Source organism: Alnus glutinosa, chromosome 7 (genome assembly GCF_958979055.1).
Source record: "Alnus glutinosa chromosome 7, dhAlnGlut1.1, whole genome shotgun sequence".
NCBI lineage: Eukaryota > Viridiplantae > Streptophyta > Magnoliopsida > Fagales > Betulaceae > Alnus > Alnus glutinosa.
Window position 1 is genome coordinate 6,579,694 of NC_084892.1, and position 17,349 is coordinate 6,597,042.

At 36.3% G+C, this 17,349-nt stretch overlaps 2 protein-coding genes across 3 annotated transcripts; one reads left to right on the forward strand and one right to left on the reverse strand.

The window, feature by feature from the left end:
* Positions 1–236: 236 nt before the first annotated feature.
* On the forward strand, positions 237–8,809 carry LOC133874006 (uncharacterized). Of its 2 annotated transcripts, none has more exons than XM_062311828.1 (15): positions 237–472; positions 1,040–1,449; positions 1,674–1,767; positions 3,182–3,368; positions 3,464–3,719; positions 4,114–4,329; positions 4,412–4,498; positions 4,565–4,699; positions 5,171–5,284; positions 5,387–5,634; positions 5,767–5,847; positions 6,143–6,374; positions 7,717–7,815; positions 7,914–8,099; positions 8,280–8,809. In XM_062311828.1, exons 2-15 carry the CDS (start codon positions 1,135–1,137, stop codon positions 8,376–8,378), a joined length of 2,349 nt encoding a protein of 782 aa, XP_062167812.1. In that variant the 5' UTR covers positions 237–472; positions 1,040–1,134; the 3' UTR covers positions 8,379–8,809. The 2 variants fall into 2 exon arrangements, with proteins under 2 accessions (XP_062167812.1, XP_062167813.1); XM_062311829.1 differs by having other exon boundaries at positions 1,052–1,449.
* Positions 8,810–13,330: 4,521 nt separating this feature from the next.
* On the reverse strand, positions 13,331–14,383 carry LOC133874086 (acidic endochitinase-like). Its single transcript, XM_062311915.1, has one exon. The coding sequence runs from the start codon at positions 14,374–14,376 to the stop codon at positions 13,495–13,497; it is 882 nt and encodes a 293-aa protein (XP_062167899.1). The 5' UTR covers positions 14,377–14,383; the 3' UTR covers positions 13,331–13,494.
* Positions 14,384–17,349: the final 2,966 nt, after the last annotated feature.

Below are 17,349 nucleotides of genomic sequence, written 5' to 3' on the forward strand. Positions count from 1 at the left end.
ATGGCGTCGAATTGACACAATTGCCCAGTTCAGCGGTTGATAACTCAACGGTCTCTGATCTCTCCCCCTAACCGAGTATGGCAAACCGTACGATGTAAACGGTAAAAACAGTCATTTTAAGTTTTTAACAGAAAAGCGATAGGCTGATAGCGCTATGTTCTGTTGGTTTAACCTTTTGCAGCGAAAGCTTTGGCGGCTTTTGCTTTGACCCTTATCTCTCTTCACCCTCCTCATATGCTGACACAATTTTCCTAAATTTTAAATCTTTTGCGTCAATATTTTAAATTCTGGGTTTTGGTGCAAACCCAGAGTACATATTATTCAATTGGTACTATCTTCCTCTCTGTCTCTCTCTAAAGTTTCAATCTTTCATTGTATTCTTTTCCATTTACATGGTTTTCTGTTGCCTGGAATCTTCTGGTTCGCGGTTCAGCCCTTCACTTTCGGAATAAGCCATTCCATATATAAAAAGGTTAGCCAATGCTCTCTAATTACCAAAAACATACTCTTAGTCGGCTATTTGCATTAGTTTTTTTGGTTTGCTTATCATGATTTTTGGATTTCTTTATGCATTTGTTGCTGCTAATTGATTCTATGCTGTTCCCTCTTTGGAAATGTTCATGCCTGAGAGTGAAATCTCTTCGTATATGGTGTTGCCAATTAAAGATTAACAAGTTGTGGATTTAGCTCAGCTCAAGTGTTATCAATCTATTCTATGATCTGGGGTGGTGGGTTTTTGCTACTTTATGATTTTAATCGGATTCTGTTTACTTCTTGGAGTTTGGGTCTGGTTTATCGTTGTTTTATTTGGAATTTCCTGTTCAGTGTGGTTATTTTATTAATGTATACCAGTTTTTTAGCGCATTGCGTGGGGATTGGGTTTGATACGAAGCATCATCAACATTTTGATGGCTGTCTAACATACCATTATTTGCCCAAATAGTGATGATAGAAAGTGGATTTGTTTGTCTGATTATGTTTATGCTCATATATACTATCTTTGAGTTTGTCAAAGGGCTGATTAGTTTCTGTTTATTAGGTGCTTATACAGAGCTTGAGAGTGAAGAAGAAGGATTGTTTTGTGATAATTTCGTGCAACTAGTTCTGGGGTATCGCGGACGAGACTTTTGAGATATGTTATCCATTCAGAAGTGGAAATGCTCATGGTCTTTGGCAGCAGCAATTGCTTCTATTGTCGCATTGGTTTCAGTAGTTCATCTATTTCTGTTTCCTTTCGCGCCCTCTTTTGATTTCTTAAGGCAATCCCAGAACTTTTGTATCCCAGTTAATGGATCATCTGAAGATCTACAGCCAGCAGCTGACTTAGACCATAGGTTTCCAGCTGGCTTACACAAGGAGGTTATCTATCGTGGGGCACCATGGAAGGCTGAGATTGGGAGGTGGCTTTCTGGTTGTGATTCCATTACTAAGGAAGTCAGCACTGTTGAGGTGATGAGAAATGATTTTGCTGTTAAGGGTTTACTTAGCTTACTGTTTATTATTTTGAAGTGTCAACTTCATATTCAATGCTTAATTCATATAATACACGTCTGTAGGGTTTTTGTGTGAGTGTTTCTGCAGCCACTTTAGGATTTATAGGATTAATGCTGACACCAATTTGAGTTGCACGTTGGAAGTATATGTCTCTTTATAACTCATTATTCTGTTTGCAGATAATAGGTGGAAGTAACTGCAAGAATGATTGTAGTGGTCAAGGAATTTGTAATCGTGAATTAGGACAATGCCGGTGCTTTCATGGATATAGTGGTTAGTATCATTTAGTCTTTCCTTTTTCATTTAATTTATTTGATTACAAATTGATTAAGAAGAAAGAAAAGAAAAAACAACGCCGTTCCAATTTATTATATTTGTAGTGATATTATTTTTTGGACTTTTATGATATACTTACAAAATAAAATGATGATATGAAGTTTGCCAGTTCAAGCAACAGAATCTATGGATAGATTCATTTTCAAGTTGATTACAAAAACTTAACAATTCAATGATTTACACTTATGTGAATGGACTAACTATATCTTTTGTCCCTGTGATGTTCGTAGCTTCTCAGTAATCAAACATGAGAACCTTTACAATGCATAAATACTAGGTATTCTCTCTTTGGTTCATGTTAGTGACGAAAGATTAAAGATGTTTTGGTACTATACAAATATTAAATGGTAGTAACCAGCCTTTTAGCCAATTACTTGTTCAAGGAAATGGTAAAAGTCAAATGAAAGATCACGCATTCAAATATTTTTCTAGACCCTGACTTTGGGAGTATTTCAGTTATTTTTAACTTATTAGTATTAGTAAGGGGTAATTACCTTTTCCCCCCATGAACTACCAAAAAATGCGCGATGCCCCTATGAACTACCAACTCGACCAAAATAGAGCATTCAACTACCAAAGATAACCACTTTCCCCCCTTTCGTCAGTCACACGCCGTTTTACCCTCATTTTCTTCCTCTTTTCCTCCTATGAACTACCACCATCTTCCTCTTTTCCCCCCATGAACTACCATCATTTTTCAACATGCCCCCATATAAAACGGCACATGACCCGTTGACCGTTTGTTTTAACCCCTTTGACTGACGGAAGGGGGAAAAATGGTTGTCTTTGGTAGTTGAATGCTCTATTTTGGTCGAGTTGGTAGTTCATGGGGGCATTGCGCATTTTTTGGTAGTTCATGGGGGAAAAAGGTAATTACCCCTATTAGTAATTTTGCATAGTTGGTGGAATTAATTTCTTAAATATAGTATGCTTTAGGATTTTATTTTTATTTTTTTATTCTTTTCTGTTCTTCACTTGAAAGCTATCAAGGTGTTTTCTGACTTGTTATAGATTTAAATTATCAATTAAGAAATGTAGATTTTGGTTCTAGTCAATCATCATTCTGTCATCATCTTTGTTGTTTAGCACCAATAGATGTATTTTCACTGAATCACCGAGAAGAAACTATCAGCAACAATGGATGTATTCTCTCTTTTCTTTTTCCTCCTTTCTGTCTAGTCTCCATGTTTCCATCTTTAAAATTTAAATTTAACTCGTGTTTAATTTATATTTGAACAACACTTCCTCTTTCTTAATATTCTAAAAGTTCACATTGTCCACCCAAAATCAAAGTTAATGTTCCCATCTGATCAATCATATTGTTATTGGCTTTATGCTGCTGCTGTGACAGGAGAAGGATGCGCCGAAAGACTGCAGTTGCAATGCAACTACCCAAAATCACCAGAACTACCATATGGGCGATGGGTTGTCTCAATGTGCCCTGCTTCTTGTGACACAACAAGAGCAATGTGCTTCTGTGGGGAAGGTACAAAGTACCCAAATCGTCCAGTGCCAGAGGCATGTGGGTTTATGGTGAAGTAAGTGTAGTCAAATTCCTAACAAAGGCTTTTGTTAGCATATTTCCTTTGTTGCAAAATACTAAATGGGTTACAATTACCTAACATCTTGGCAGCTTACCTACTAAACGTGGTGCTCCCAGACTGACTGATTGGGCGAAAGCTGACCTGGATATTTTTACGACCAATGGTAGCAAACCAGGATGGTGTAATGTTGATCCAGCTGAAGCATATGCTCAAAAGGTGAAATTCAAAGCGGAATGTGACTGTATTTACGATTGCCTCTGGGGGCGGTTATGCGAAGTGCCCGTGCTATGCACTTGTATTAATCAATGTTCTGGACATGGGCATTGCCGGGGTGGATTTTGTCAGGTAATGGTTTTTATTTTTTGTACTTTATCAATCTTTGGTGTCTGATATGCTTTTGAGAGAAAAGACTCTGTCTACTATCTTTTTTCTATTTATATTGGCAAAATAAGCGAGTTGGAATGGTGTAAGTTAATCAAAAGTTATTCATGATACTCATGATTTTTGGAAATTTTGAGACATGTCCCCAAATTAATAAATTATATGAAGGAAGAATAAATAATACCAAATGCAATGTTGTATAAGTCGATTTTCCTTCAAATTGAATTAAAGTTCGCTGTTTATGACCGTGTAAGTTCTAATAATTTGAGTTAAATCATATTTAATTTGACGCAGTGTACTTTTCTTTTCTTTGATTTGTTGCTATTACTGCCCAAACTAAATCTGGTGTATGTCTCAGTGTGACAATGGATGGTATGGAATGGATTGCAGCATTCCATCTGTTATATCATCTGTAAGAGAGTGGCCTCAATGGCTTCGACCAGCACAGGTTAATGTTCCTGACGATATAGATCTCACAGGGAAAGTTGTCAATCTAAATGCTATGGTGAAAAAGAAAAGGCCCCTAATTTATGTTTATGACTTGCCCCCAGATTTCAACAGCCTTCTCCTTGAGGTCAGGATAAGCTGTAATTTGTGATTTCTTGATAGATGCCAATATCAAGTTCTCATGTTTCTTAATCTTTTGAGTGTGGTAGGGGCGCCATTTTAAGTTACAGTGTGTAAACAGAATATATGACGACAAGAACGCAACATTGTGGACAGATCAGCTGTATGGCGCTCAGGTATACTTGAACTGAGATTAAGCATTTCCTAGAACTTTTTTGTCATGTAATGCTACTTGTACGCAGATGGCAATTTATGAAAGTATCTTAGCTAGTGCTCATCGAACATTGAATGGTGAAGAAGCAGATTTTTTCTTCGTTCCTGTCCTTGATGCATGTATAATAACTCGCGCAGATGATGCTCCTCACTTTAGCATGCAGGTACATTTTTTGTCTGTTGCATACCTTGCATACACTTATGTGTAATTTTTTTTTTCTCTATTTGTATGTATGCGTGATTTTTTTTTCCCTCTGCATAGGTACATGTGACTTAGATTCTCTTTGTGCATGCACGTGTGCATGCGTCTTTGCATGTGCATACTTGTCTTTTTGCATATGTATGGTTGTTTTTTAGTAGACCTTTTGAGACAAACAATTATGAATGATGGATGATACACATTGCCAAATCCCTGCCACTTGACACTTGTAAATAGCATAAGAGTTTGTCTCTTCTTAGGAATTCTATTCAACCTTCATTTTAACTTTTAGAACTTCATTTAGTGCCTTAACAAGAAACTTTAGGTGTGTGTGGGTGCTTGTGAATGACATTCCACATTTCGCTTGTGTGTTTGGGTTTTGTTCACTTGTATGTGTGATTCCATCTTCAAGTGAATAGGAATTTTCACTTTTCAGGACCATATGGGCTTGAGGAGCTATCTCACCCTGGAATTATATAAGAAGGCTTATGATCACATTGTTGAGCAATTTCCTTACTGGAATCGCTCATCAGGAAGAGACCATATTTGGGTAAGCATGGAAAAAGCTGAGAAAGTGAATGCTTTTTGTCTTTTGCTTGTGATAGTGTTATACTGAGCTTAACCTAATGAAGTCACCTATATCTGAAGACAGTCGTTTTCCTGGGATGAAGGTGCTTGCTATGCCCCTAAGGAGATATGGAGTAGCATGATGTTGGTACACTGGGGTAACACAAACTCGAAGCACAAACATTCCACAACAGCCTATTGGGCTGACAATTGGGATAGAGTTCCTTCAAGTAGAAGGGGCAACCACCCATGCTTCGAACCTGATAAAGACCTTGTGCTCCCTGCTTGGAAACGTCCTGATGTTATTTCATTAAGCTCAAAACTTTGGGCTAGGTAAGCATTTCATTGAAAGCATTGTCTCATCTTTTTGGCTTTATTAGTTTGGCTTGGTTTAACAATTCAAACCTATTTCAAATTTTCCATACGTGTGAGTGAACAACGGAACTTTCAATGATTCATTTTCAGGCCCCGAGAGAAGCGAAAGACACTGTTCTATTTCAATGGAAATCTAGGACCAGCATACCAAAGGGGAAGGCCAGAAGCTACGTAAGTTAACTGAAGAGCTGTTTTGAATATTGTCAAATAATCACTTGGTTTCAAATGGCATGTGGACATACGGTTAAGAGTGTCGAAATTGGCAATGTTATTGTTGCCATTTCTTTTTTCTTTCCCCCATAAAGTAATGCATTTTGATAAATTTATAAATCAACAGTTTCTGACAAGCGTGCTTTGAGTGGTCTAGTTAGTTGTCTTTGGTCAGTTGAATTTCCAGTTCTCTGGACAGTTACTAAAATAAATATTTTCAGAAGAAATAATAAATAGTCTGGTGGTATATATGCAGATATAGTATGGGTATCAGACAGAAAATAGCAGAAGAGTTTGGATCAAGCCCTAACAAGGAAGGCAAGCTTGGGAAACAGCATGCAGAAGATGTAATTGTCACACAACTACGTTCTGACAATTATCACGTGGATTTAGCCAGTTCTGTTTTCTGTGGGGTATTTCCTGGAGATGGTTGGAGTGGTCGTATGGAAGATAGTATTCTGCAAGGGTGCATTCCTGTGGTCATTCAGGTAGTGTGGTTTTGTATCTCGTTTCTCTGCCAACTTGACAGCCATAGAACATCTAAGCATTTAATAATGAATTTGGTTTATCTGTTCATTGATGGCAAGCTTCTTGCCAGGTTGTAGCTCTAGGAAACCATCTTTTAGATTATTGCTAATGAAATCTGTTTAAACAGTGACTATCGCCTTCTTTGTCATTTTATGAAATTGCATAAGGTCATCCTAATTATTAGTTTCTAAATTTTGAGGGGCTATTGAGTTCTGTCAACATCCTACATGTCAATTTTCAAAAAAAAAAAATCCTTCATGTCAAAAGGCGTGAACACCGTGGAGCTGATTTTGGTTTCTGAGTTCATTTTGCACCGTGCACACTTGTTACTGTAAAGAGCTTTGTACATCAAAACTTTCAAAAGCTCATAAGCAGCTTAATATGAGGTCCCCAAGTCAGCCACTTCTATACTGAAACCTTGAGGTACAGTCTGGATGAGGACCAATAGTATAGTGATGCTTTTGACTACTCACTCCCCTCTTGGATGAAGCTCTTTAAACAGGACTGATCAACACCCTTGGACATAAATAGACTTAGTTTAATCATTTTAAATTCTCAGTAAGCCAATCTTGTCTACTGCATTCCTGTCCTAATAAGGTGAATGTCAAAAGTTTAGGCATGGTGTGCTAGTCTTCCTGTTGGTCACTTATCTTCCCCAATATATTACTTCGGCGTTAGTTACCATCCCAATCCAAGTCTTGAGCAATGGCAGCTACTAGAGTGTCTTTTGTTGCCCAAAATTACTACTTTGATGTCTCCCTTTTAGTTCTTTTTAAGGCAAGTCAAAATAATACTATTGAAGAAAAAAGGAGAAGATACAGAACAAAGGGAAATGTCCCTAGCTAACAGTACAAACCCAACCAATCTAGTAGGCCTAAGGCCTAATGCATCAAGGGGACTGGCCCAAGGGCCAAAAAGGGCTGCTGTAAATAGCTGGTTGATAATGGTGGTCAGTGGGGATGGCAACAGTGGGTGGAGAGGAGTAGATATGGCTTTCAAACAAAGAAAAATAAATGAGAGACAATCTGGAGTGAGAGGAAAAAGGGGAAGAAGGGGCGAGAAGAAGGGAAGCCGGGGAAGGAGGAGGACTCCTCCCCGGGGTTCTTACCAGGAGAAGGGAAGGTTTCGCAAGGGAAACAAAAGCCTCTTTCAGGCCAACCTTGTCTCCCTGTTAGTTGAATGTGCCCACACACACTGATATGAGAACTTTATAGTCTGACATTCATCAAAGCTCAAACAGAATTTTGAATATGAGGGTAGTTAGCCTTAGTGAAATAATCTTTTTTGCTTTTACATGTGTAGGATGGGATTTTCCTGCCATATGAGAATGTGCTCAACTACGATAGCTTTGCCGTTCGGATCCATGAAGAAGAAATTCCAAATATGATAAAGATTCTCCGGGTATTTCTTTAATATTTCAATTTGAATTGGGATCAAGAAATGTTCAATTGAAAGTTGGCAGTTAAGTTGACAGGTTGGTGTCCTTTTGCTTCCTCTAGGGATTCGATGAGACAGAAATAGAATACAAGCTGGCCAATGTGCGGAAAACCTGGCAGAGGTTCTTGTATCGTGATTCTATTATGCTTGAAGCTGAAAGGCAAAAATCTGCTTTTGGCCGCGTTGAGGATTGGGCAGCCGAGTTCATGAAATTAATTGAAGATGATGTCTTTGCAACATTTGTACAGGTATACTTCTTCCTTTGCCGGATAGAAAGATGATTTTTATGTAATTTTGGACTTTGAGAAACATGAATTCTGAATTTAAAAACATAATCAGATAACTTCCTTGTTGAGAACATAATCTTAAGACTTCCATTTTTCTTGTCTATTATCTGAACCTGCTGACCTTATTCTTGTTACAACAAGGTTTTGCATTACAAGTTGCATAATGACCCTTGGAGGCGACTTGTTCATCCAGAGAAAGAGTTTGGGTTACCTAGAGAATGTTTGATGAGAACCAACTGAAGAACTCTGGTCAATTTTAAGAGATTTCTGCAGCTGAAGGGCTCATGAGTTATATAACACAAGAAGACAAGAAGACATGACCACTCTCTTTATCTTTCTCCTGAGTCCAGATTCAAAGAAGCACCTCAATGCTCCAACAGTTGGCCTGAAATTCAAGTTCTCTGATTGACATTCCAAGCAAAAGCCAATTTGGTAATTCAAAGAGACAAAGAATTTCCCTTTGTTCTTCTTCTTCTTATTATTATTATTTTCAGATTAATGCATACATGTGAATACGTATTTACGTCTTCTTCCAGCTCATTTTATTCAGTAAACAATTGAATAAGCTAAGTCATAAGATTAATTCTATTCATTTAATTGTTGTTTACATTAACATTTATGGAAGCAAAAATATGAAGTGGTGTAACGAATACTATAAGTTGATGTGTGAATTGTGATGTCTTTGGTGACGACACGAGCATATTATCTTTCTTCTTGTGCCTCAAATTTTCCTTCCTTCCAAACACGGTTTGATTTCATGCCCTCTCGTTGGCCTTTCTCAATTTCAAAGATAACTGTTGAACTCATCAGAACCAAGAATATCATGGAAAACTTTTCATAGGTTACAATTGCAACTTTTCTCAATAGTTTGTTGCCAACAAGGCCAAATCATTTTATGGAGTCCAAGATTAAAGGGCTCTCACATAAATGGGTCTAAAAAATTTGGATTGAAATCCCCTACAATTAAAGATCATCTGCAATTGTTTGCTTCTTGCAATTGGGTAGACAATTATAAGAGGCTCCCCTCAGCGGGTCCTCTCATAATTACAAGGAATCTCCCTACAATTCGGATAGAGAGATTATAAGGGATTCCAAACTAAAAGTTTCATGTACCAATTGATTCGAGCTTAAGGAATTGAGACTTTTTCGAATTTCACAAAAACTTGTGCAGTCTAGGAGAAGGGTCGCGAATGTACTTGCATCGGACAAATGAATCTTGCATCTTAAGCTGCCCGAAACAGGTGAATCTTACAATATCCCACAATGTATCTTGCAGTGGAACTGTCGACCACTTGTGATCGCTTTAAAAAATTAAAAATAAAGCGAAAGTATAATGTCTTCTAAAATTAAATTTTAGACCAAACGAACCCTACAATATCCCACAATGTATCTTATAGTGGAATTGCCAACCAGTTGTGGTCGCTTTAAAAAAATAAAAAATAAAATAAAAAAATAAAGCAAAAGTATAATGTCTTCTAAAATTAAATTTCAAACCAAATGAGCCCTACTGGTGGCTGCTCTAGCAACGGTTATCTCCTTTATCCTTGACCCCACTACTACGGAGGTGATGGCAGCTTGGCGAGTGATTATTCTTTGCAGGGAGTTGGGCTTCTCTCACGTGATTTTTGAAGGTGATTCGATGTCGGTAGTCTCGGCTTTGAGCACAGAGAATCCCTGTTGGAGTCGTTATGGCCACGTTATTGAAGATGCCCGCGTCCGGATGAAGGAGATTGGCTCAACTGAGGTACAGCATGTCAGGCGATGTGCTAACCAAGTAGCATATATTTTAGCTAAGTCTTCATTAAGGTTCTTGTTAGATCAATGTCGGATCGAGGAAATACCTTCTCATGTCCAGTCGATTGTTTTTGCTGAGCAAGGCTCTTCTTTTTTTATCAATAATGATATTTCTTATTCTCAAAAAAAAAAAAAAAAAAAAGTCATGGGCACAAACTCGCGTGTATTTAATAGCTAGTATTTCTTTTACACAGTCAAAAAACTCAGAACCTTCAGATTCTTATGATCACGAAGATGATCATATTGTTTTGGAAGCGGACGTTCGTTAAGAATCTGAATGTCAACTTCGACTTGATGGTGGAATCTACAGTGATGGCCGGGCTAATGTCAAATTGGGTCAATCTAGACCAATTGGTTGTTGGGTCTTTTCCGTGGGCCGATTGAACTTGCCCCGAATAGCATCATTTTCATTTCAAATATGAAATTATTTTATTTGTCTTGTTCATGCTCTATAAACGGTAAATTACATCCTATCCAAATCTGTAGCCACCAATTCTTGTCTGGCAGGAAAAAGTCTGTTCAACGCTAACAATTTTCCACATTCTTTCCCCAATTCAGCAGCTGACAACTGACAAGTCGAGCATACCCATCAATCAAACTAAAAAGAGGACAGATTTTCCTGAACATATTGATCATGCCACGTTACCCTCCGGTTTGTGTTTGGAAGCAGCATGACTTCTTGATTTATCTTAGATTCTCCGAAGATCACGTTGTTTTGGAAGAAATGGTTGTGGTTGTGGACTTCTCTAGAGGTAGCTGGATAGCTGTCCACATTCTACAGGACTAGTGTTGCCTTTTCCAAAGGTTCGGTATATACTCAAAATTGACCATATTGGTGAAAAAAAAAGTCAAAAAATAAAAGCATATTAGAGGAAAACACAAACCAGATTGCACAAAGAAAGATATATGGTCAGTAAAACGTTATTAATTTGAACAAATTAAGTATTATTATTATATGTCTTATTAATTTTTAGCTGAAGTTAACAAATATGGTAACTATATATATGTGATATATATAACTGATAATATATGCTCATAAAAAATATATAATTGATAATATTAATGAGAAATGTACAGATAACATATCTTTAAATAAAAGTTCAATTTACAAAGAAAAAAAAAATAAAAAAAATCTTACATTGCTGCACAATTGGCAAAGTTGAAGGGTACCGTTGGATCAAATTAATGGACATCGTTTATGCCATGAATAAGCATGGAATAAGCACCCAGAGAAGTGTTAAAGTATTTTTAAAATTAATATGTATATATATTTATTTTGTGACTTGGGAATGATTTAAAAGGAAGGTGTTAAAGAGCATTAAATGAATATAGTCCCACATGGGAAAAAGAGAAAATGAAGTTGGCATTTATAAGGACCAACACACTTTAAGCATTTAAAGTAATGCTTGGGTGTATACTCTAGTACGGTGCGAAGCACTGGATGCACGCGCGCGCGCGCATGTGGCAGTGGGCTGTAGGGCGCTTTGATGGCGCACTTGGCACTTTCGATTTTGAATGGTCCTGATCAATCGATTTAGTGGTTTAATCTAAACCATAGGATGCTTCTTAGGTAAATCCAGTGGTTGGATTTACTGGACAATCAAATAAATAAACTGTAAGGTCAATTCACATTTGATCTAATGGTTGATTTTAATAAATAAATAACGATTTATTAATCAATCATAGACAGTTATTTGATATGATGGTCAGATTTAAGTGTCTGTTAAAACAGCAGTTTATGACTGTTACTTAAGCAGTTATGGACGGTTACATAGCAGTTATTTCAATATTATACAGAAGTAACTGCTGTCCAGTTATCAGAAATATACAGAAATAACTGTTGTACAATGTTTAATAAAAGAAATAATAAAATTTCTTTTATCTTCAATGCTTTTTTCTGATACCTTTTGTATTTAAAATTAAAAAGTCTCTGTCTGTCTCTTGATATAATAGAAAAATCTGAAAGTGTTCGGTTTTAATTTTTTCGTAAGTGCAAAACGAGATTAAAACAAACAGAGGTTTCTGGGCTCCATTGTATCCTGGAGAAATATTTGCTGTAACCTTTTTGCATACCTTTCTGGTGGGGGCAAATAATTTCTTAAGGAAAGCGACGTTGTAACGCGTCTTAGGAGCATTTCGTTTTTCTGCTTTGGTTTATATTTTCTAACAAGAAGTTATCTCTTCCACTTCGAGTGTTGTCACTTGTCAACAGCAGGATGTACAAGAAGAAGAGGAGGATTTCTTAAAAAAAGAAAAAAGAAAAGAAGAAGTGGAGGATGTGTTAAAGACAAAAATGACTTTAGAATTCTTTTTAATAAAACAAAAATAGCCTTATAATTTTATTTTATTTTTTTATAATTTATTTGAAAAAAGAAAAGAAAATTATTATTTAAAAAAAACGAAAATTTTATTTTTTAAAAAAAAAAAAGCGAAAAATTTTAATTTCTCTGAAAAAACAAAAAATGTAATTTTTTTAAATGATTTTTTTTTTTTTTTTTTTTAGTTTTAAAATTTTTAAATTTGGCCACCCTTGGTTTTTATTTATTTATTTGTTCATTTTATTTTTTAGTTTTAGTTTTAGTTTCTTTTGAATTTTTAGTATTTTTATTTTATTCTATTAAGGGTATTTTCATCATTTGGAGAACATTGACTATTTTTGGTAGTTTGGGGGACATTGTCCAAATTGAAAGTTTGGAGGGGACATTGAATTGGGTGATAGTTTGAGGGGATATGTAGACTTTACACCAAATTTTTATTTGGGGAAAATATAAAAAAGCCCCATGAACTAACAAATGATTTTAGAATAGTTCACTGAATTTTCAAGCGTACTAATATGATTCATCAAACTATCAATGCTAATATCATATATATTTCGAGCGTACCAATGCCATTTATATTTCGATAAAGTGGTTGATAATTTGATGGGTCACATTAATGCAGTTGAAAATTCATAGGGCTATTCTAATATCGGCCACTAGTTCAGGGTTTTTTTTTTTTTTTTTTGAAACCATGTTAAATTATAATTCCAAAAGTTTAAATTGATAAAAATAAAAAAAAAAAATAAAAAAAAAAGGTATTTAATTAGTATAGTTATTGGCTCCATAACTCTATGTTTTATGATCATCCAGCTGATTTTATGGCTTTTAAAGATCTTTATAAAGTACTTATGGATAGTTTATTTACTTTAACAAAAGTACTACGTACGGTAAGTAGGTAATGCAAAGCTAAGAGAGTGTATTCGAGTTTTGTTCCGAATAAATAATACAAAAACAACAATGTCTTTTATATTGGAAGTACTCTAAATCCAGTGTCATCCAATGAAAAAGCAAAACCAGGATATATATGGCATACTAACTTCATTGAACAGTCAAGGGTAATAAAGAGTACGAAAAGGCTAGTTGTCGTAAAATATGTATATATATTGATCCATAACTTATTCGGTGGCTAGCTAGGTTACACTCCATTAGATAGGAAAACCCATAGATAGGAAAACAACCCAATTGCTGCAAGTTAACTTATTCGTTAGGGCATGTGTAACTTATTAATTAGGGCATGTGATGATCTAGACGCTGCCCTTTATGGCTGAACTATACCCGTTATCATACTTTTTGTTCCAAAGCATAACCCCTCCATACTTTGGTGAACTCTTAATGGATGGAAGAACTTGAGACGTGAGCACGTTAGCCGGAATAAATCCACCACTTGGAGCAGCGGCAGGAGCCGCTGGCAGCCCCAAGAACACTTGCTTAGCTTGAACCGTGGTCCATGTCTTCCACGCACTCAAAAGATTGTTAGCATTGCCTGCGTATTGACATGGTGGGTTATTGTAGAATTGAACCCAAACATAATCAAACAAGCCTGTTTTGATAGCGGCATCTAGGTGAGCATCTGGGAATGGACACTGTGGAGATGCTGCTAAGTACACCTTTTTTTGTTGGCTAAACCCGTTAAGTGACCTAGCGAGTTCATCCCAGTGGCCTGAACTGGCCTCAATGTCAAAATCAATGCCATCCAAAACCGCATCACCTAGGGGACGTGAATTGGACTTGCCGCCTAAGAAGTTATTCCAAAGGTAGTTGGCTACTTGCTTTGCATCGTCGGCTGAAGAAAGAGAGTAGCTTCCGACACCGCCGCCAATAGAAAGGAGGACTTTGATGCCTCGAGCTTGGCAAGCTTTGATATCGGTGCTTTGAGTGGTACAACCATTGGCACTGGGATTACAGTGCCCAGCTAGGTTTAGTACGGGGGTTTGGCCATTACCAAATGAGGATAGGAAAGCTATGATCACATATTGATAATTTCCCGTTGCACAAGTGTTGGCCAAAGAGCCTTCATCGCCGCTTTGGCCCCAATAAATTGCAATCCCAGCCGCTTGTGAGGACTTGCACAAAGTGATGAATAGAAGGGAGAATAGTAGGAAGGATGCTTGTTTATGGGTTGCCATGTTTTGGTTCTTCTTTGGCTTAATTGGGAATGGTACTGAAGTGAGTGCATATATATATAGGTGCGGGGGTCATGAGAGTCCAAAGGGTTACGGAGGAAAAGTATGAGAGTCATGTCTTGCGGGTAACAAATTGTTGATATTCATTAATTCTTCTGTGGAGCAAAGAGAAAATATGAGGAAAAAAAAAAAAAAAAACAAAAAAAAAACAAAAAAAAAAAACAAAAAACAAAAATCAAGTTAGAATTCTTCTGATTACTACATACGGCCTATATATAGCCTGTTTTTTTTTTTTTTTTTTTTTTGGAGTAATGCAGGGAATTAATTAAGAAGGGCTACAAAAAGGCAGAGACAAAAGAAAATAAGGGGGAATCACAAGAATAATACCCATAATTAATTTTAGTTTTATTTCTTAGCTTCATTCAAGTGACAAAAGTTTGTTTATTTTTTTGAGAAGAAAAGTCTCAAGAAGTCTAGTCTATTCGGACAGTCAGAAGCCGTATCTAGACAGGACTTTCAGAAAGATCATAATTCTTCATATATTTGTCTAGACAGCTAGAAGCCGTGTCCGGACAGGACTTACAGAAAGATCAATTCTCTTCATGTGTCCGGATAGCTAAAAGCCATGTCCGAACATGATTCATAGAAAGATTGATTTTCTTCCTGTGTTCGGACAGATGGTTCTCTTGTCCAGACTGATCTTACAGAAAGTTTACTTTCTTCTTCGTGTCCGGACACGGTAATAAGTTGTTCTGAAGCCGCCGCGTAGGAATCCATTCCTGACTTGTATTAGGGTTTTTAAAGCATATTTAAAGAGGTTTTTAGGCAAAAGTTTATTAAGAATTCTAGTCGGAAATTCTGTGTGCTAAGAGAATGTATTAGACCTGGATTGATTTATATTGTATATCTCTTAGATTTTTTAGTTCAACCATCAACCTTGAACAATTGAAGTCAACCGAAGTTCCGGTTAAGGAAGATCAAGAAGAAGAACTCTCGAAAGGTTTTTGGAGAGAAGCAGATAAGTGGGTCACTTGTTATAATTTAAAAGTGTGACAACTGCAAATGTTTTGTAAGTATGAACATCTTGTTATTCGCTGTTTCTTCATAATTAATTGATTTTTTGGGTTTAGCTATCCCGAAGTGATTTTTCTCTTTAAGTTCAAAAAGTTTCCACTTCGTAACCAAATATCTATATTAACTATTTTATATATTTGGTGAATTGTTTAGTTATGGTTGGTTTAGAGTCTATTTATTATTTTCAATTAAGATGTACAGGGGCAGTCGATTTAGCCACTAGATGAGCCCGATTGCTAGCTTTCTTGTTAATTGACTTTAAATGCTTTCCACTTAGCCATCTGATGGAGATGATGATGAATTGCAGTTTGCTACTTTTACACATTTGGTGAATTATTTAGTTATAGTTGGTTTAGAGTCTATTTATTATTTTCAATTAAGATGTATGAGGGCAGCTGATTTAGCCACTAGATGAGCCCGATTGCTAGCTTTCTTGTTAATTAACTTTAAATCTTTCCACTTAGCCATTCGATAGAGATGATGATGAAATGAAGTTTGCTACTTTACACATTTGGTGAATTATTTAGTTATGGTTGGTTTAGAGTCTTTATTATTTTCAATTAAGATGTATGAGGGCAGTCGATTTAGCCACTAGATGAGCCCGATTGTTAGCTTTCTTGTTAATTAACTTTAACTGTGCGCTTCCTACTTAGCCATCCGAGAGAGATGATGATGAAATGTATCCATTTATGATTGGCTGATCTTTCTACCAATAGCCTGTACTTGAAAGCAGTGGCAGAGCCAAGATTTTGGGTCAGGGGGTCAAAATTAAAAAAAATTGTTACTGTTTGAAGCATATGCTAACGCAAGGGGAGGATTCTAGCCTATTAATTATGTGTGTATATTGCTTGGTGAGCTTGAACTTTATAGCCAGTTTAGGTGTACGATTTTTTGAAAAATTGTGAATATTGAAAAAAAATTATTTTTTGAAATCATATTTGAATGGTTTAAAAAACCTGAAATAAAATTAAAAAAAGTTGGATAAAATCTTAGTAGAATTTGATATTTAGAAAATATTTAAAAATTTTAGATCAACCATACATGCCATTAGACTTGGACATTTTGACATTTGGGTAATCCAAAATAATAGTTAATGTAGGGCTATATCTATCGTCAATATTACGATCTCTAAGGCCCCGTTTGAAAACCCCCTTGCCCTTCCCTCTCCTTGGGTTTTTTTTTGAATGATTGAAAATTAAATTGATGTGATATAAAGTTGATATAATTTATATGGAAAAGTAGAAAAAATTAGTATTGTAATGAGTTTTTTATTTAAAAAGTAATAAGAAAGTGTTGATGTGATATAAAAAGTGAAAAAAGTTAAGAATGTTTTGAAGTTGATGTTTTTTTGGGAGAAGTGAGGGGAATGGGAGGGGAGGGGAAAGTGGTTTTCAAACAGGGCCTAAGACTCATGATGTTGTGTGTTGAAAGGGTCAAATCAGAGAGAAGCAAAAAGCTGAGCCACACAAATGACTGTTAGACTAAATTTTCCTTTCCCGCAATTTTGGTCTATACCGTACTGCCATTATTACCGTTCCCTCAGATATACCTCTTGCTTATTTAAACGGAGCATTTTGGGGTTAAACAAAAAACTTAAAACGGTGCGTCTTTAAAAAGAGTAAAAACATCATCTTCAACCTCCATATAACCTAATTTTAAAACGCCTGATTCTCCTGAAGATTTGAAACAGTGACAAATCCATCCGCGTGAGTCATGCATCCTTATTCTCTTAGAAAATATTTGCCCTTTATGAATGAATGGTTGAGTGTGGGCAAATATGAAATTCGGGAAAATTTTACAGGGAGAAGGGGAAGTTTTGGGAGGTGAGGGAGGTCAATTGACCCCTCTCGACTCCCCTCCCTCCGCCCCTGTCCTACAATATCCCATAACGTATCTTTCAGT